General features: G+C 52.7%; 1 protein-coding gene across 2 annotated transcripts in view; it reads right to left on the minus strand.

Moving 5' to 3' along the window:
• Positions 1-647: 647 nt before the first annotated feature.
• The window catches only part of SH3TC2 (SH3 domain and tetratricopeptide repeats 2), a 44,501-nt gene continuing 25,395 nt past the window's right edge, over positions 648-19,753 (minus strand). For both annotated transcript variants that reach the window (XM_036013629.1, XM_028528134.2), the window contains exons 9-17: positions 18,048-18,181; positions 15,703-15,744; positions 13,881-15,578; positions 13,593-13,773; positions 9,273-9,423; positions 7,248-7,370; positions 5,057-5,207; positions 3,102-3,298; positions 648-1,486 (exon numbers count right to left, since the gene is read on the minus strand). In XM_036013629.1, coding sequence (XP_035869522.1) covers positions 1,295-1,486; positions 3,102-3,298; positions 5,057-5,207; positions 7,248-7,370; positions 9,273-9,423; positions 13,593-13,773; positions 13,881-15,578; positions 15,703-15,744; positions 18,048-18,181 — 2,869 coding nt within the window. In that variant the 3' untranslated portion in view covers positions 648-1,294. The remainder of the gene's footprint in view (positions 1,487-3,101; positions 3,299-5,056; positions 5,208-7,247; positions 7,371-9,272; positions 9,424-13,592; positions 13,774-13,880; positions 15,579-15,702; positions 15,745-18,047; positions 18,182-19,753) is intronic.

A 19,753-nucleotide genomic window follows, 5' to 3' on the forward strand; every position in this document is an offset into this window, starting at 1 on the left:
ACCTGCCTCGGGGGCATTGCAGGTGCTTGTCGAAAATGCAGCTGCCAAGGGTGTCTCCCAGACCCAGTGAATCCGAATTATTGGCGTAGGCAGCTTCTGAATGACCCCCAAATGCCCCCATCTCCTGGTATTCACACCCTTTTTGTGTGGGCTGGACTGAGTGACTCATTTATAATGAACAGGATAGGCAAAACTAATTGGATGTCACTTCTGAGACAAGGTTAGGAGAAGCTCCTGACTCCCCTCCTCTTGCTCTCCTCACACGCTCACTCCGATGAAGCAGGGGGCTTGGGCAGCCTGGGGCCAACGGCAAGCCAGGCGCCGACTCCTGCCAACGTGTGGTGAGTGAGCTTGGAAGTGGAGTCTTCCCCAGCTGAGCCTGAGGAGGCTGCAGCCACGGCTGACACCTTGATCTTAGCTTGTGAGCCTCCCTGAGCCAGAGGACCCAGCTAGGTCACCCTGGGTTCCCGCCTTCCTCCAGAGGCTGTGAGATAATACATTTCCAGCCACGACATGTGCCATGCAGTGATGGATAACCAACAGAAATGGTTGGAAAAGGAGCCACCCTGAAACCAGTACGACACCCGCCCTTCAGGTCTCCCATTCCGCCTCCCCATATTACAAAGGAGACAAACATCTGTGTAAGGGTAAATGGGCGATATTTAATAATATACACAATTTACATGTACTTTACAGCATAGCTTTCTTAGTGGGCAGTTTTTACGCCCTGGCCCTTGGGAAGCCTTTGGGGGTCCCCTGGGCAGGATGGACACAGAGCACCCATGGTAGACATCACGCCCTGTGCCTCCCAGGGCCATCTGGAGGCTGCGTCTCCTGGGCTAAGAGCATGCTGAATTCGCCCCGCGGGTTCCCCTGTCTCTCCACCAGCAGGGGCGGGGTCTTTCCCTGAGCAAAGTCCGTGAAGAAACCAAGTCCATTCAGCTTGCCTTCTCCCCAGGGCAGTTCCTGATTTCCCCGGGGAAGGAGCTAGTTGTCCCAGGGGCACAGTTTTTCATTTTCTCTGGGAGAACTATGTGTCAAGAAAGTGCATTTCCAAGGCCACCTGTGTGGAAGGGCCACCGTCTGCTGGTAAAGTTCCTAGTCCCGGCCCCATCATCTGCTGCTTGTGTGGCCAGCCCAGAGAGCCCCTCTCCCTCGGGACTGTGGTCTTCCCACTGTAAAATGAGGGGGCTGGGCCAGGTGAGGACTCGGACCTTCCAATTAGTGTCCAGGAGCCGAAGGCAGGGAGGCAACTTCTGGCTATGGCAGCTGGCCAGAGAGGGGACGGCGCTCCTCAGAGGGCCAGGCCCCCACCACTCAGCCACCGGGCCCTCTCTGCGGAACGCCCGCCGGGGCTGCTGAGCCACAGGGGGCTCTGGCAGATGCTGTCCAGCCTGCTCCTGATGGTGTCCTGCAGCTCCTCGTCACCCAGCAGGACAGCTGCCGCCAGGGCCAGCCAGAAGTATTCAGTGGCATCGTGGGCATCCTATCCCCATGGCATAGGGGCAAAGAAGAAAGAGCATTAGCAACGTTTCCAGGACAGGCTGGGAGGCAGTGCTGGGAGCCCTAGCTAATGTGTACCCGACACACACACACTCCCATCCCGTCTCCCAGCTGGGGGTCCAGAGGGGAGCGAGCCCCTTCCCTACTCCACTGCAGCCTGGGACTTTGCTAAGCCTAGTGCCCTCCTGCCCAGGCACAGGGGTAGCACCTTAGCCGGGGCCAGCAAACCACAAAGCAGCATACCCCTGGGCACAGTGCTTCAGGGATGCATAAATGATTCAAGCTGACCTATCCCAGTCCCACCCCGGGGCCTTGCAGTGTGACCCAGCAAAGAAAATGGCCCCTTATCTTCTTAGACATGGGCTGGAACCTGCCAGTAGTGGGAGGGGAAGGAGACCAGGAAACACAGAGAAGTAGAAACAACAGAGCCCAGAGATGCAGAGACAGGTGGGGAAATGCGTCATGGCATTTGAGTACCAGCATCAAGAGCTACGCCTTATTTAAGCTGACAGATTGCCTTATTTTTCTTTCTTCCTTCCTTTTTTTTTTCATAAGCTAGAGTGAGTGAGTCCTCCCCTGGCAACCCCTGGGGCCTTTGGTTCACACAGCCCGGCCACACACTTCATTCCTGAACCACCTGCCTGAGCAGCAGGATGGCAGGCGGGTTCCTCACACCCAGTCGGCCCTCCCCGCACGGCAGGGAGGGGAACCGAGGCTGCTTTGGGTGAGACTCGGAGAGGGATGTCTGGTTCCCATTAACCCTCGTAACTCGATAATTCATTCAGGCCAGAAGCAACATCTGGCGAATAAGAAACACACAGCAGAGTTGCCCGGGGATCCCCTGAGGGCCAGACACAGGCGAGCAGCTCCGAAGCCCCCGCTCTGAGAAATCAAGGCTCGTGCTGAGGCAGACAGGTCGCTCTGGCCCGGGGGAGCCGACGTCTGGGGACAAGAGTTGAGGGCCAAGATTGTACCAGGGGTTCAGGTCAGCAACACAGTTCTGCCCAGAAGTGGCTGGGAAATGAGTTCTGGGTTCAGCCCCAGCCGAGAAAACAGGACAGTCAGCACTAACACTCTCTGAGAACCTCGGCGTGTGGGCATTCGCAGACCCCACGCCTCATCGTCTCAAACATATTGGCACTCGGATTTCTCCTAAAATATAGTTTTATGTAACTTTATAATTGACTCATTTGTCTATAACATTTAAGCATTTACCTGCAACGGTTCAGCACTAATTTTGATTTTAATTTGGGGGCTTATAGTTCTTTTGATCTGGGTCTCCTAGTGTATGTTTTCACAGGTCACTGAGATGCTCGCAAGCAGGACACAGTGCACACAGCTCCTGACAGATAACGTGGTCACGGCAGTCAGGGCAGAGCCAGGAGAAAGGGGAGCTGGGCTGGGTCCGCAGAGACGAGAGACATCTTTGAGGTCTCCGAAGAGGCTGAGTGGGCAGAGCCATTGGGTCCCCAGTGGAGTCACTCCCTGCCCTGTCACCCCCCATCTGGGCCATCTCAGCTGTCTCCTGAAGGCTCGGGGTCAGGGAAGAGTATAGTTGAATGGCGGCTCTCACGTGACCTCAGAAGCCTGGCTCTTACCTTCAGCTGGTGGAAGGTGAGCCAGCCCAGGCGGTAATACACTTTTGCATAGTACAGGGCCTCCTTGGGGCTCTGCAGCCAGGCTGGGCAGAGGGACAGCGTCCTCAGGTAGCAGTCCTCAGCCATCTCGTACATGTGCAGGGAGTAGTACACCGTGGCCAGGCGGTGAAAGGCCACCAGCTCCTGCTTCTGATCTCCTGGGGATTGGAAGACGGAGAGTAACACCCGGCAGCCACACCCTCCCCTCATTAGTTCCTTCTTTCATTCGGTGCAATTCTTTGAAGGCCTGTTAGGTGTCAGGGGTTGCGCTTGGGACAGAGGAACAAAGCGGAAGAGGTCCCTGCCCAGCTGAGGGTTGCTGTCGGAAATAATTCCACAAACAAAAGGAAAAGTGCCCCCGGGGTACGCGCTGCCGAAGAAAACACGGAGCTCCCTGACAGCGTGCCGGTCAAGGTTTCCTGGGACGAGTCTGGAGGAAAAATTTCTCCTCTTTACAGACGTCACTTTAACTCAAGATTCGGGGAAATGATTATCTCCAAATTCCTGTGATGGGACATGGTGACAAGGCCAGCTTGACGGAATAACTAAGAATTCTTGACAATGAAATAACCCCACATAACAAATGTCTCCTGCACAAAAAGGCTCCCTCGGCAGAGAGCCCTGGGGCTGCCCCAGCGGCGGCCAGCGCTGCTCCGTCACCAGCCCGGGGCTCAGATGAGCTTCCAGGACCCACACCACAGAGCCGTCATTCTCTGCAGTCCCGGTCCTGTGGTTTGGGGTTTGGTGGCTGGTCACAGCTGCTTTAACACAAAGTGGACTTTTAAAGAGCACAAAGGCTTCCAGTGTTTTGTTTTGGTTTTCAATATTTGCAAGGTGGCTGTTTGACACAATCTAAAAACCTCACTTTCGAGCTTCAAAGGGCCAAAAGCCCAAATTAAAATAGAAAATCCAAAGGAGAGAAAAGTCTCTGATACGGTCAAATTCGGTCACAGAAAAGTTCATGAAAAGGGTGGAAACAGCCTCCCTCCTCGTTCAGCCCTGTCCAGGGAAGGACAAAGCCTGCTCCCAGGGACAGCCGTGGGGTGCGGGGAGCAGAGCCATCCCAGGGCTGGGGTGGGGGAAGGGCGGGGCAAGGCCTCCTCTGGGATCAGCAGGCAGGCGCTCAGAGGGTTTTTGCAGTCAAGGAAAAGAGGAGGAGAGCTCCGAAGTGCGATTAGACACAATACAGTCCAGCAGCATCCACGTCTCAGGCAGCTGAGGATGCCCAGCGTCCCCTCCAGAGTCGTCTCAGGGGCTCCATTTGCTCCACATCTAATCATGGCTCCTCTAATCGAACCTGCTTTCCTTCAAGCATCAACTTTCAAAATGAGGGTTTTTTTTTTATTGTTTTCTATTCTGCCTTCTTTCTGTTTTAGCGACTTGCATTGTTTTCCACTAGCTTTTGTGGTACATGCAAACTATTTTGGCTACTGCTGAGTTGGTTAATAATCTGACCTTCACTGACCTTTCAGTTCCATGGGGAAAATATGCATGTGACTAGCTAACGATCAACCGATTAAAAATTTAGGGCACGGTCTTTTTGTGACAGGGCATTGTCTGTGCATAGAACGGAACACCGCTGGCCCTGTCCCCATGGAATAACACCAACAGCAATATAGTAATTAGAGTAGCACAGGTAGGCGTTATCAAGGACATATTACATGCCCAGCATTGTTCTGTAGGGTTACATGGATTCTCAGTGGTCTTCGTAACAACTGCATGCGATGGGTACTAGTTTCAACCCTCACTTGCCAAAGACACACTCAAGACTTAAGCAGCTTGCTTAATTAAGGTCTCCCTGCGGTGGGACCTAGAATTCGAACCCCTGCAGTTGGTGTCCAGAGCCCGTGCTGGGACTGCTCTGTTCTGTCTCCTTGGGGAGTGTTGGCCCCTTCCACTCAAGAGGGACCACCTACCTGTGACTGTGCTGAGTCTGGCTGCCAGGGTGGCAAATTCCAAAGCCCTGTCGTAGCCCTCCAAGCTGATCTGCAGCTCCGCCAGCTTGTTGAAGATCCGGAGCTCGGTTCTCAGCGCCTTCATCCTCCTTGCTAAAGGAACAGCCCCAGCCTGAGAAGGGAGGCACAAGGAATCTTAGACTCCCAAGAACTTCCAGGACATACCGTACTCTAGGACAGCGATTTTCTATTTTCACCCGGTGCACCGCGGGAATTGTTAAAGCCTGCAACACCTGACTACTTCGTCAGGGGCACCAGCCTCTTTTCCTTAGACTGTCAAATTGAAAAAATGACAACAGCCAACACAACAATAGCTGTCTGGTTCTGAATGAATCGAAATTATACCTATTTTTTGTCAATCAGCAAGAAAATATATGATATCTTTTATGTGCTGCAGAACTTTAGGCATTAGTTTATGTGTGCCAGGAGATGGAAACCACTGGGAATCGCTGCTCTGAGAGGCTCACATTCAACTGGCAGGTTGGGGGACGGCAGGGACTGATGCCCACGGAAACCCATTGTGTGTCCACGCACAGGTTTCCTCAGCTCTCCCTCTTGGTCCTTCCTCTTGGTTTCTCTGCCCAGATCTTAGAGGTGGGAGAACCAGAGGACACCAGGCCTCCTGAGTTTTAGAAAACTGAGAGCAGGAAAGTTCTTCACCTCCCAGCCACGTGCTCCCTCGGCACCCACAGCGCTCATCTCCGAAGTGCACGCGTGCGTCACTGCACAAGAGTGCCCAATAAATAGAATGTTAGGCAGGTCCCTGCACCTCTCTGAGCCTGTAAAAACGCATATGACAACGAGCACCTCCATAGTCAGTGATGTGTCTCCTGTCCAGCGCCTGGCACATAATAGGTGACTGATAAATGTTTGATGACTGAATAACCAATTGAACAAGCAAACGAATGAATGTCTGAATAAATGAGATTTTAGAATCAGGTAAGATCATGTTTCCAATCTCAGTCTTCGATAAAAATTATGATTTTTGACATATCTGTTTAACTTCCAGACATTTATTTAATAGTATTTCTTAAATCGCCCCCCTTGTATTATCTTGCCTCACCCTTTGTAGTAATACTGGTGAACTCAGGGGCCTGATGAGATGGTGTTCCACGTAATAAAAACACAGTGAACAGGAGTGTTCACCCACGACCAGTCATCTTCCGCTGTGCCACCAGTGACTGGGGGGGGGCGGGGGGGCATTCTGGTAAACAGGGAAGCACGCTGCAAACCGTGCACCCGAGAGATGTGATTACTACCGTTTGCTCTCCCAGGAAGAGTAAGTTATCAAGCCTGAGAATGACAGAGCATATCAGCCCCTTCTCCAGGCGGCTGGCAGACTGAAGAGAGAGAAGGCTTGCTGGCCTGGGATGAGAAAGGATCCACTTGCTAAACCTGTGAGCTCAGGGGAGGCCTGCATGACGGGTCCCACAAACTCAGAGACTGAAAGGGACCACATAGGATGGTCTGAACACGAAAATTCCTCACTAAAAGTGGGTCACGGCAGGTAGGCACGTCCTAGGCCTGTGGCTTCCTTGGCAAAGGTCAGTCTTCACCCTAAGTGAGCCTGTCTGGTGTCTTTTTGCACCTAAGAGGACATGCCTTGGAAATGTTAGAGCGATTCCCTTTTCCAGACCCCTGGGGCACACCTGCAAACCAGGAGGCCACAGGACCCCTCGCTGCTGTCTCGTTCCCCCCACACCGTCCCCATGTGCTGCAGATGCTCACTGTTAACCGTCCTGTGCCCCGAGTGTAAAAGAAATGTGTCTCTCTGTTTTACCTTTTCCCCGACCCCAGAGACTTCCCTGCTTTGCTTTCACCCATCTCCTTAATCTACCACCAGTGGAGTTCAGGTAACCCTCCTTGCGGCTCCTCCTCTGATCCTAGTGTATAAGATAAGCTGCAACACTGCCATTCTCCAGAGCATTTTCTCAGTCTGTTGAGATTTGCTTCTCAGGAATTGTCATCACTTTGGCACCATAAACTCATAAAAATTCTCTCCAGGCGAGGTCATTTCTTACACTGACCAACGGAAGAAAAAGAATTACCAGCAAAAGAGGGGAAGCAGGGTCCAGGCTGAAGTCCACGTGGCCCCACCCACACCTGTGTCCTGCAGGGCCTGCCAGGGCACGCCACGCGGCCTGGGACTCACCCGGTAATACTCCACCGCGCGCTGCCTGTGGCGGGTCCCGTTGAAGAACACGTCGCCGGCTTCCTCATAGAGCTTAAGGGCCAGGGCGGGCTCCTCCAACCTCAGGGCTTTCTGGATGGCCGCCTGGGTGGGACAGAGACCACTGTCAAAGCGACAGAAGGACTTCAAAGTCTCATAGGACCGTCAGAAGTGAGACCCTGGCCACCTAGTTCAGCCCTCTGCTGAAGTCCCCAGAATCCTGAACTGTCCCCACACTCACAGGGCTAATTGGAAGCCTCTGAGAGCCGGTAGCCCAGCACATCCCCACTGTTGTATGACAGAGTGCATTGGATGGTCCCAGAATAATTGTCAGCAGTACAAACATTTTATGTTTTAACAGCTAAGTAATTATTTTAATGTGTTTTAAGAAAAAAGATTAGTAATACAGCAACCTGTGATTTCAGATAATATTATTTAGTGTAAAAAACTACAGTGACTTGAAGCTAAGTCAAAGAAAAATAAGTAAATAGTGATATACACGGCACACGGATACGGCAAAACCGTGACCCCAACGTGTGAATGGCCGAACTTCAGACAGCACGGATCTCACCGATGCCTGCCCTTTCCGGATGCAGGGACCGAGGCCCAGAGATATTACGGAACCGCTCCACGTTCACATGGGTGGTCAGCGGCAAACAAATGCTGGCGTCTTCCAGCCCGACACCCTTCTCCCGGCCCCCATGACTGCCTTCTCCCCGGAGAGCTAAGTCCTATGGCATCGAAACCAGACGTGGTGAGCGAGTCGAAGAGCGAAGAGCACAGGACAGCACCGGCAGCAGAGCTGCGGGGCCTCCCACAGCCTTGGACAGAGAAGGGTTCGCTTCTGTGGGAATGACCTGCAGAACTTCAGGTTGGACGGTAGGCTGGAGTGGGGTGGGCCTGAGACCACTCTGGCCAGTGAATCGCCACAGTTGTTGTTACCGTGTGTGCAGCTACACAGAAGGGGGTGGGGAGAGGCAGTCCAGAGTCAGGCGGCTCTGCCGCCAAGCCTTGAGCAACCCAGATAGCCTCCGTCCCCTGGACAATGAGAGGCCAGACGGAATTATCCGCTCTTTGAAGCTCCCGCCAGTGCCGAAATGCCCTGGCAGAATAGTGTGAGAGAGAGAGAGCTTTAAGTCACACTGCCAGTGGGTCGCTTTCACCTCTTACTGCTCTATCACCTTGGGCAAGGTACTCAGCCTCATCTGTAAAATGGGAATTTCAGTAGAAACTCCTGCTGTGTTTGTCATGAGGATTAAACTACATCATGCACGTGATATGTTCACCAAAGTCTCCTGTGCATAATAAGTATTCAATCAGTGTTACCATGCAGGCCCCGTGCAAGTGAGTTTGTGCAAGTTTAAGTAATGGAGTAAGGGGGAGGGAAAAGGAAGACAATATGCAATGGGAAGGAAGAAAAGATAATGAGCACATTTTTGATGGAGCAAATCTTACATACCATCACAATGTCAGTGTCTGCAGTTAATAGTGATGATAATGAAATAGCATTTGTTGAGCATTTACTAAGTCCCAGCACTTAGTAACTGCTTACTATGCATATGCATTTACTGCACAAGTGATATACCTGATCCTTACTAGAGGTCTAGAGAGCTCCAGTAACATGTCCAAGGTTATACAGTTTGAGCACAACACTGTTAACACTCCACACACATCAATCTTGCCTCAAATCACAGCCAAACCCTGAAGTTGAAGCATGTGTCAAGCTTTGGAAAGATGGACATACTTGACGTGACAGGTGAGGAGTCTCCCAGCACGTTCTTGGGGAGTGTACCTGTGTGTGTGGACTCAGACACTGGCCCTTCGCCACCTGTCTGCAGCCCGCCAGACTGCCTTGCTTTCCGTCTTGCGTCCAGGGAGCAGCCCAGCATTGACCTGCCCTCCAGGGAGAGGTCAGCACCTCTCTCTAGCTCCCGATGGCCACTTCGCAGGGTATGGCTGCCTCCCCGAATGGCCCAGGTCGGCAGGTGAGCCCCGCAGGAGGCCTACCTGCAAGTACAGCTCCACTAGCTCGTCTTCCTGCATGAGGTAGTGGAGTCGCCCAGCCCCGAGCCAAGCCTCGGCAGCCTTGTCTTCCTCCCCCAGGTCGATGAAGATACGCAGGCTCTCCTTGATGCAGGTGAGGGACCTCCTGAGGGACCTGAGGGGTAGACATGGACTCACAAGGCATAAGGGCTCAAAGGGGCCCCCGAGTCCCTTACCACAGGAGGACACGGAGGCTCTGGGAGGGGACAACATTGTTCCAGGTCACACGGGGAGGTCCAGGAGTGATCTGAATCCTGGCTCTGCCTCTGACAGCAGCGTGACCTTGAGAAAGCACAGAACTTTTCTGTGCCTCAGTTTCTACATCTGTAATATGAGGATATAGTAGTCCCTGCCTCAGAGGATTGTTCTAGGATTAAATGTAATAATGGAACTAGAGTGCTTAGAATAGTGCCTACCACAGAGTAAGCACCTGGTAAATATTTACATGTCAGTAGTCATTATCATTTCTGACCCAGGGTCCATCCATTCATCCATCCTGCTGCACTAGAACATTTTTTTCATAAGCACCTAGCGCACAGTAGATGCCAAATGCCTACTGGTTGAATAAATGCACAAATGAATGAGCACAGAGATGACTTTCAATCAGCAAAAACATTTTGATGTGGTAAGAAGAAGGATCAAAGAAGAGAAAAAGTTTTAAAAGGCTGGTGCTCAACAGAGTACTCTTTAATTATCTGGAAAAAATGTCTTATGTAGGATAGTACTCCCCCATGACAGGGATTTAAGAAGAAACAAGGCAGAGGTGACACAGTGTTGCACAGACTGAAAATTCTAGAACAGGAGGGAGCACTAGGCCTCATCTAGGTGGTAGTTCTCAAGTCCAGGAGCAACTGGAACGACCTGGAAGTCCTTTAAACCTGCACACACAGGCAAACGCACCTCAATGTGTTGGCATGCCATGCTGCACTGGGACACTCAGGGAGGGAGTGTGGCCTGGGCACCAGCATTCCGTTTCAGCTCTCCAATAGTGAGTCCATTGTACAGCTTGGGTTGAGACTTGTGGACTTAGTCCAAGTCCCTGATTTCATAGAGGAAACAGGCCCAGGATGGGAAGTGACTGTACAAGGTTGCACAGCACATTAGGGGTAGACTCAAGGCTAGAACCCCTTCTCCTGAGTCCCAGCCCAGGACTTGTCCCGTAACACCCACATTCCTCAAAGGCCGATTCACAGCCTGCCTGATTCATCACTACCTAGGGAGCTTGTTAAAAACACATCCTCCCAGAACCACCTCAGACTGGCTCAGTCAGAGGCATCACGGTTGCGAGCCAGGCTCCCTCGGCTCTCCGTCGCTATAACTCTTTCTGCCTCGGGCGGGTATCCTGAGATCACACATTGCTCGGCAAATGGTGCATCGCACTGAACGCCTTCCGTTCCCCTTGTGACGGCCGCTTTCCCGGTAGGTGCTCACTGGGCAGATCTGTGCTCCGCTGCGAATCCCGCCCCCAACCCCAAGCTCCACATGCCCGCCTAGGGGACAAGCTGGACTCCTCTCTCCCTTTGTGCCCATATCCAGATGAACATCAAACTCTGCCTTTTACACACACACGATGTCTTTCAAATGTGACCCCACCTTCCCCACATTCCGTTGCTACCGCTATTCCTTCTACCCAAAATTCCATTCTTTGATCCTTCTTCACTCTCAAAATCTTACTTATCCTTCAAGGACAGCCTCAAATGCTACCAGCTTCACGAAGTCTTCCCTGACCCTCAGTTCCTTTCTGTCCCCCCAAACCTAGGCTTGCAGAAGCCTGCCATCACCCGTGACTTGTCCTGCCTTTGCCTGCTGTGGCTTTGGGAGAATGAAAATGCCTTCGGGGAAGTTCAGTGGAAGAAATGTGTCCCTTACATCAAAATCCACTCAATAAATTCCTCCTAAAAATCAGTGTCAAGGAAAACATTGCTCCAACAGATATATTTGCTTATGTTCCTTTATCCCGCAGTGAGACTGTGCATGGCTTTCCCCTTTCACCTCAGCCACCAGGAAGCTTGGCACTAACTTACTGTAATCACCCGGGTGCATGGGAACACCTGTTTTTCTACGTCTGTTAACTGGTTTCGTTCTCTTTTTTCCTTGAGTGCTCGTAGAAGTGGACGATTTACACATGCTAAATATGACCTTACAACATGTTCTCCTTGATCAACTGGGCATTCCATAAAGGGAGAGTGGGCATGCGTCCGTGGAGGTTTCCTCTGTCACCTCCAGGACTTCATGATCCTCCTCTCTGGATCACTCATGTTGACGGTAAAGAAGATGTGGATGTTCATTTCCTCCCAATTGTACAAATAAGAATCTCAGATCATACTCATACTTACAGAATGCTAGGATTAAAAATTCTAATCTGGATCAACTTCCAGAACAACGGAGTAAAGACCTCCAAAAATCCACTCCCGCATAAAACCAGTGAGAACACTGGCACAAATGGTCACAATCAATTTTTTCAGAACTTCCGAAGTTAACCAAAGGCTTGCAACAGTTTGAGGAGAGTGCATTCAAGAAAACAGCTGAATCCTGTGAAAGATGGTGAGTTTTGTTGCTTTTTCACTCGCTCTAGACTACAGGCATCTCCTCTCCGCAGCTCCGCGGTAGCCTTAAGAACCAAACACTTCGCAGCCACGGAAGCTGGGAAACCAGCAGCCAGCAGCCACTGGAAGGGCGCAGTGTGTTTGGAATTCCCCAGCGCTCTGTCCCCAGCGAACAGTTACTACCCGCCACGCCCATAAGTTCCCTGAAAGCCCCCTCACAGGGCTTGTTTTATTTAACCCACTCAAAGCCCACTCGGCTAGAACAGCCTTCCCTGGGGTGTTTGTCCCTGACTGCTTTGTCTCTAAGGTCACTTCGAGCCTGACTCCTGGATCTCTGCTCCTGATGTATCCTAGCTGCTGGGGCGTCCAGACGGAAGCAAGGACAGAGCTGGGGCTGGGCCCCCTATCCCCTCACATGCAGCAAGGATCAAAAACTCCCTTCCTGGGAGTGAGGCATAGATGGTGGGAGATTTGCAGGGTGCCTGATTCTCGGAAGAAAGGAAGAGGGTGAGGGAAAGGAGGACAGAGAGAGAGACCATTATCTGATTGTTCCTAATCCGATTGTTGGGGTGTCTAGGGTCACCAGATTACTATGTTGCCTAGAAAAGCAAAATTATAATTTAATTAGCTTCTCCTCTACCGCCTCTCTCTGCTCACCAGTCATTATCTTTGCTCTATTTCAGAAGTCATTCACAATGATGAATTCAATGCTACAATGCTAATCTGTTGCAAAACGAAGCTGAACATCTTGGAAGCCATGGAGAATTTAATAGAGTGCATTAAAGGCTCGTTAGCCCGAGGAGCAGCAGGCCACACGCCACTGGCAAACGAGATGGAGCAGGCGAGGCCAGTGAGGACTCAGGGGAGGGAAAAATCACAGGAGATGACAGGATGCTCTGAGCATAGTTTAAACACTGATGGGTTAAAAGAAGCCTCGGGGTAAAACAGTTAGGTTTTGGTATATTTCTGCAAAAATGAACCTTTTTAAAGAGATTACTGAGGAGTCAATCACAAAGGATGTTTCATTGTACTCAACATGAGCTAAACGTCAATACTTCTTTCATTGATCCCAAGACTTAGTGCATAGTTGCAGTTATAACCTAAATATTCTTAACTATGAAGTGAAATAAACTTAGTTGTATAATTCCCAGTTTCATGTTAAAGGTAAGGGTCCAAACAAACTTTCTTTACCATGAAGTTTTACACCCTGCTTTCAGTGAATTTATCTACTTTAAGTGTTCTTTCTCTGATACCAATTATCTTCAGGTAAGGAAGACCTGAGGGTCCCACCATCCTGGCAATAGCTACCACCTTTCCGAATCATGCATCCTCAGCCATGGTCACATGATGGGTTGTTATGGAAACACACAACTAATGGTAACACAGGCAACATTTCTGAGCCCTTTCAATGCATCCGGCACTGTTCCAAGCGCTCCATGGGCATTCACTCATTTATTCCTCACACAAACGCTACAGGACAGATGCCATCATTATTCTCCTCGGACTGAGGAGGAAACCGAGGCACAGAGAAAGTGAGTAACTTGTCCATGGCCACACAGCTGGTAGGTGACGGATGGCCCTGGGCTGGCACTGTGTGGTCGCTGCGAAGCCCACGCTCGCCTCCCTGACACCACACACACGGCATGGGCACCTGGGCCTGACTTCCTGAGGGGAAGAACAGTATTTCTGCTTAAGGAAGGAAAGATGCTTCCGGGGCCGTCCCTAGGCCCAGACTCACCTGGCCGTGCTCAGGTTCCGATAGAGCTGCCCAAGGGACTGCAGCAGCTGCCCCTCCATCCCCCGGTCCCTGAGTCGCTGCGCCAGCGTCAGCCAGTGCTCGTGGTAGGTGATGCATGCCTCGGGGTCTGGGGACACAGAGCTGTAGAAATGGCAGAGGGATTTGGTGACCTGAAGCTGACCTGAACATAAAGCAGGGACACGAATGAGATGACCTGAGCGAGGACGAGGGCAAAGCTGTGCGCCCACAGATTTCTCCGAGCTCCCCAGCAGCAGGGGGCATACTCACTCTTCAGGTGCCGGTGCCTCAAGCCAAACAGCAGTGCCGTTTCGTAACAAAGGCGGCCGCTGGCCAGCTGGCGCCCATGCACCAGGACCTGGGCCAGCCAGAGAAACACCTGCACTAGTTCCATGTCAGTCTCCACGCTGGCCTGGAGTGTGCCATAGAGTCGGATGGCCTGGAGGAGGTAGTCTCTGGCTGGCTGCTGAGCCCAGGACTTAAGGGACAGGTGGCCGAGATTGGCCAAAGCCACGGCCTGGTTACGCACATTGCCCATCTCCCGAGCCCCGCTCAAGGCCCAGAGATAGTTCTTGGCCGCCCTGTTCACCAGGCCTTCACCTTGAAGTGTAAGGCCCAGAAGGTTATGAACTATGCCCATTTGGGTAACACTCTCCGTCTCCCTCAGGGAGTGTAAGAGTGGGCAGAGGATATCCAAGGCCTTCTTTGCCTGGCCGGCCAGAAGACAGGCCCATGCCAGGCAGAGGGAAGACTCGAAGGCTTCCTGCTCGCCCAGCAGCTGCCCCAGCATCAGGGCTTGGCTCAGGTAGTAGATGGCCCCGTCAGGAGACCTGTGCTGGAGGTGCGCTTTGGACATGATGAGGCACAGGGTCCTCTGGGTGCCCCAGTCGGCCTGCTCCTCGCAGGCGGCCAGTGCCTGCCGGAGGGCCGGGCAGGCCAGGGTGGAAACTTCAGTCCAGCTCTCGGAGGGAACAACAAGGAGCTTGCTGGCATTCCGGAGGGCCAGGTGGACCTGCCAAATAGGGAGGAGCATCCCTTGGGCACTCTGGAGACCGCGCTGCCGGACAGAGGCCACTGCAAGGTGTGGAAGGTATTTCTTATCGTAGAGGAAACTCAGGACGGCGGCCACAGTGTCCGAGGCAGGAGGGTGTCCAGAGAGAAGCTGCAGCCGTTCAGCGAAGGGCAGGACCTCCTCGTGCCGGCCGAGGCTGAGGAGCAACCGGATGGCCAGGAAGCAGGCCCTGGCCTCCAGGGGGCAGCTCTCCGACGCGATGCCCCGGCGCAGCACGTAGGCCACCACGTCCAGCTCGTTCTTGGCGCTGGACTCGCGGTCAGGCAGGCAGGCCAACAAGGCACCCGCCTTTTCCAGCAGGGCCGAGCCCTTATGCCTCAGCCTCTGCCTCAGGTAGATGGCCGCCAGGTTGATGTACAGAGCAGCCACCAAGGGCAGGTCCTCAAATGCCCCGTCGAGAATGTGGATGGCCTCCTCAAAGTACACCCTGGCCTGAGACAGCTTCACCTTCCTGACACTCAGCCGGCCCAGGAGGAAGCAGAGCCGGGCGTGGGCCCAGGTCCTGTGGCTCCGCTTGGCCCACTTCCTGGAGGCCTCCAGGTAGACCACCAGCTCGTCCTCCTCAGAGTAGCCGTAAAAGGAAGACGTGAGGAAAGAGAAGGAGGAGTCATAGAGGCTTTTAAAGTGGTCGGCATAACCTTCGTGATCCAGGAAGGCCAATATGGGGGCGAAGCTCTCAGCCTCCTCCTCCTCCTGACCGGCGTGCAGGTCCATGAGCAGCTCCGGGTCGTCCAGGTCATCTGGTTCCGGCAGGTGGTAGCTGTCGGAGGCGGCTGACAGGAGCTCCTCTTCTAGGCTGGAGTCCTCGGAGCCGCTGGACCGTCTGGAGCCCGTGGCCCGATGCTCCTCCCAGGCTGCACCCGGCCGGGCCTCCCTGAAGCCTTCGGGCTGGGACGCTGTAAGGGACAGGCAGAGTTGAGCGACCCTAAGCACCTGCAACTGCAGTGGCGGGCTCTTGGCGAGGGGACGGGATGCTGTCCTGAGGGACCGGAGGTCAGGTTCAGCAGGATCTCTACTCACCGCTCAGATCGTTCGGCAGGTTCTGGATGGATTCAAAGCCACCTGGATGGAGATGAAGGACAGACCCGTGTTAGGTCACCACGGGCCACCATGTCTATGCCTGCAGGGTGTTCCAGACCAGTGGTCTCTTAGGAGACTTTGTGTTTACGTCTCAGACCATCAGCTGTCTTTAAGGAACTGGGGAGAATCGTCCCCTTTATCGTCTGGTTAGAGTTGCTGGAACCTGAAGATTATCTTACTCAACCCGTTTGCTTTGCAGCTGGGAACTGAGGTAGAAATGAGACCCAGAGTCAGAAAAGGGAAGCTGAAGGCATGAGCTCTATGCCAAGGGGTGTGGGGAGGAGAGACGATATACTTTGAAGCTCCAAACCTCTTGGCAACTTTACGACCGAGCCGTGAACAGAACCCCAAGCGCTGTGCGCTGTGCAGCATGCGGCAGGGCCTCCCGGCCCGTGGGTCCCAGATCCCTCCTCTCTGCCCATCACCCAGCACTCGACAGGCCCTGAGTTAGTGCACACTACGTGCACTGAGTGACCAAACACGAGCAACCAAGGGAAGAAGTTGGAGAAGTGTGAGAGTCTCCGTTGTGTCCTCTGAAGTAGCACAGTGGGATGAGACAGGTGAAAGGGCAGTCTTGAGCCCCGTGTTAGCTGTTTTGAGTTGGCAGTGCTTGCAGGAGCTCCAGACAGAGAATGAAATCCAACTGGCAGGAGACAGGCTGGCAGTGGGGGCCGCAGGAGGGGGCCGAGACGGCGAAGACCAAGAGCACAGAGTCCAGAGCCACAGAATGACGTCCTCCCCAGAGGAGGAATGGCAGAGGGGCACTTCTACCCTGGGGGACAGGCCCTGGGGGAGCTGGGACTCACCAAGAGGTCGCTCCCTCTGCCAGGAGCCCTGGCGCCAGGGGTGGCCAGCTCGGCCACAGGCACAGCTCTGAGCTGTTCCCCTGGTCTTTAGAAAAGAAGCACTGGGCTGGCTGGAACCTGCCCCTGGGCCTCTCCCAAGCATGGGGTCAATAGCTGACAGACACCTTGGATCTAAGTCTGCGGCCTGCCCTGCCCCATGACACAGACCCAGTAGTGCTGGGTTTCAGGGCTCCACTCCCCCCGGCTGGACAGCACCCGCAGCTTCAGATCCCCATCTCGGTGTGATCCGCCAGGGCTGGTGCGGATGTCTGCTCCAGGGACTCCCCACAAATGCTCCTTGTGCTAGAGAAGGATGCCAGCCCCCACCTCTGCCCCCAGGTTCTGACCAGGGGTCCCTCCTGCAGAATCTCTGGCCTCGCCCATGGAACACGCCCCAACCAACCTCGCCACACGAAAAGTGGACACAGCAGCACCACCGCTGAAGAGACGGGAGAAACAAGGACCTTCCTCAAACTGCCGTCACAGGGAGAAGGTGCTTCCCGACACAGGGCGATGGGCCCTCCCCAGAGTAAGAGAAGGGAGCACCGTTCATCCACGCAGTCAGTCACCCTGACGCTGCTACGAACCGTGCCAGGCGCTGAGACCCCTTGCGCACTCAGATCTCACGTGCCCAGCCGTCCACTGCCATTTGGGTCGGGGTCAGCGTGAGAAAGCAGGGACTGTGCTGACTAGAAAATGGGGGTGGGCTGTTCTTATCCAGGCTCAGGCACTAACTCACTTGGGCCTCAGTTTCCCGATCTGTGCAATGGGAGGAGAGGTCATCTCTCAGGGTCCTTCCAGCTGTAACATTCTGTGCCCCCACCTTCATCACTGGGAACCTGGACTACTTCCGTCCTAGAAGGAGGGACCGCAGCCACAGCTCAGGAAGCTTTTCTCCTCCAGGGTCACAGAGGGAGGCTTGACAGGGCTGGCCTCCCGAGTGGCAGTTGAGTCGACCTCAACACATCTCTCAGTTTCTAGGCAACGAGCCCCGCCCCACCCAGAACTGGCTGAAACCTAAAGTGCCAGTGCCGCTGATCCAGTATGGTCAACCCAGGTCATCACTGAAGAGCGGCCACAGCCCCAAGTTCATGGGTGGGATTAGAATGTAAGGATATTCTATTCCCGCCCTGGCTGGTGTGGCTCAGTGGGTTGAGCACCGGCCTGTGAACTGAAAGGTCGTCGCTTCCAGTCCCAGTCAGGGCACAGGCCTGGGTTGCGGGTCAGGTCTCAGGCTGGGGGTGTGCGAGAGGCAACCGGCCAATGTTTCTCACACACATCGGTGCTTCTCTTCCTCTCTTTCTCTCCCCTTTCCCCTCCCTTTAAAGAATAAATAATAAACAAAATCTTTTTTAAAAACAAGTATTCTATTCTTGGTTAGACACTCTCTTAATCTGGAGGAGCCTGGGCTCTGCAAGGGGCTTGAGGACGAGCACTCACTAAGCCGGTAGACAGACGTGATGTCGGTGTGAGCAAGCGTGCGGAGGAAGCCGGCGTGCTCAGCTGTCCTGTCACTCCCCAAGACCCACAGAGAGCACCTTTCCTCCTCGCTGAAAAAGGCGGAGTTCTTGCTCCTGCATTGAGACAAAAGATGGGGACGCAGGTCAGTTAAAGGTTCCAGACACAACCCCTTCTCCCTCTGCCCAAGGGGGTAGGGAAGGACCTAGAGAAGCCACCGGCCCCTACGCCTGGAGCTGAAATCAGACTCCGTCTCTCCCGTGTGTGATGTGTTTGCTCCCACACTGAGGAGGAGCGCTACCAGCACCGTTGCAATGGCAAGCTGAGCTGTGTGCTACTGAGCGGGACGAAGTGACAATGAACACACTCCCCGTTCAAACTCCTTCCCTCGAGCAAAACATCGCCCCTTCTCTCAACTTCTACATATTCTCTGAGACCTCGTGGTGCCCGTTTTTAATGGGAGAAACAGGAACGGGCTGCCCTAAACATAAGGGTTGGAAAGGGACCATTAACAGAAGTTTCTTCATTGGGTTGTTGCAAGAAAACGCTAGGGACAGGTGACACAATGAAGAAAGTGAGTCTGTGGTCATGGGGGGCCTTTCACAACTGCCTGACACCAGATTCCATAACACGGACAACAGTGTCATTTCGTCAAGAGAGAAATAAATGCTAAGGATGAGCAGTGGGTGGGGAGAGGACCAGGGCGCTGGAAGAAACGATTACAAAAAGTAAGGACCTTTATATTCGCCCTGTTTTATAAACTGTGCAAACTACCTTGCTTACTGGGGATTTGCCTTAGACTCAAAGCATTTGAAAACTAGAGGCGCCTTAGAAAGGGTTCAATCCAGTATCCATCTAAACAATTTTTAAGATCTCGTTTGCTTATAAAATGGTTTTTGAACAAAAAAAAATATCTTAGAATCCCGAGTTAATAACAGCTAGTACTTTGGGGGGGATTTTTATCAATTAGACAGTCTAATATCATTTCATATACACAATTGCCTTATGAGGCACCTACCCTCTGTCCCCAGAGCTCAGATAAAGGCTGTTTGAAAGGTCATGATGAGAATACGAGCAGCTAATATAAACTGCTCAAGGTCACACCGCTGATTGTTGGCAGGATTGGCACTAAAGCTGCATCCTGACATCCGGCCCAGGGCTCCTTCCACAGCACATGCTGAACCCCACCGCCCTGGCCTGACCCCCAACTCTCCACAAGAGCGGCCATCCTCCAAAGAGAGTGTAATTGATTGAAACCTACAACTAGGCTCACTTGAGATGAAAAGAATCCCACAACTCCAAATTTCTGTACAACTCTTAAATTTTACAAAGCATTCCTGAATTTACTATTTCATTTACTCTTTGTAACAGCCCCATGATGTAGATACTTTTATCCACATTTGGAAAAATGCTACCTACCTGCAAAGCAATGGCTATGAGACTAGCAGCAAACTTCTCATCAGCAAAAATAGATGCCACAAGAAAAGGAATTGTAAAGAAGACAGAGCTAAACAATATAAGGAATAAAAGAGGGGATGCAAGAAAGATATTTCTAAAAATGTTTCATACTATGAAATAGTAGCTTTTCATCTATATTCTTTTTTCTGCTTTTGAGTGCATTAACTGTTCAATCTTGCTTATTTTTAAATCTAGGCATTTAAGTATACAAATGCCCTTTAAGTAACACT

This window comes from Phyllostomus discolor, chromosome 13, assembly GCF_004126475.2.
Source record: "Phyllostomus discolor isolate MPI-MPIP mPhyDis1 chromosome 13, mPhyDis1.pri.v3, whole genome shotgun sequence".
NCBI lineage: Eukaryota > Metazoa > Chordata > Mammalia > Chiroptera > Phyllostomidae > Phyllostomus > Phyllostomus discolor.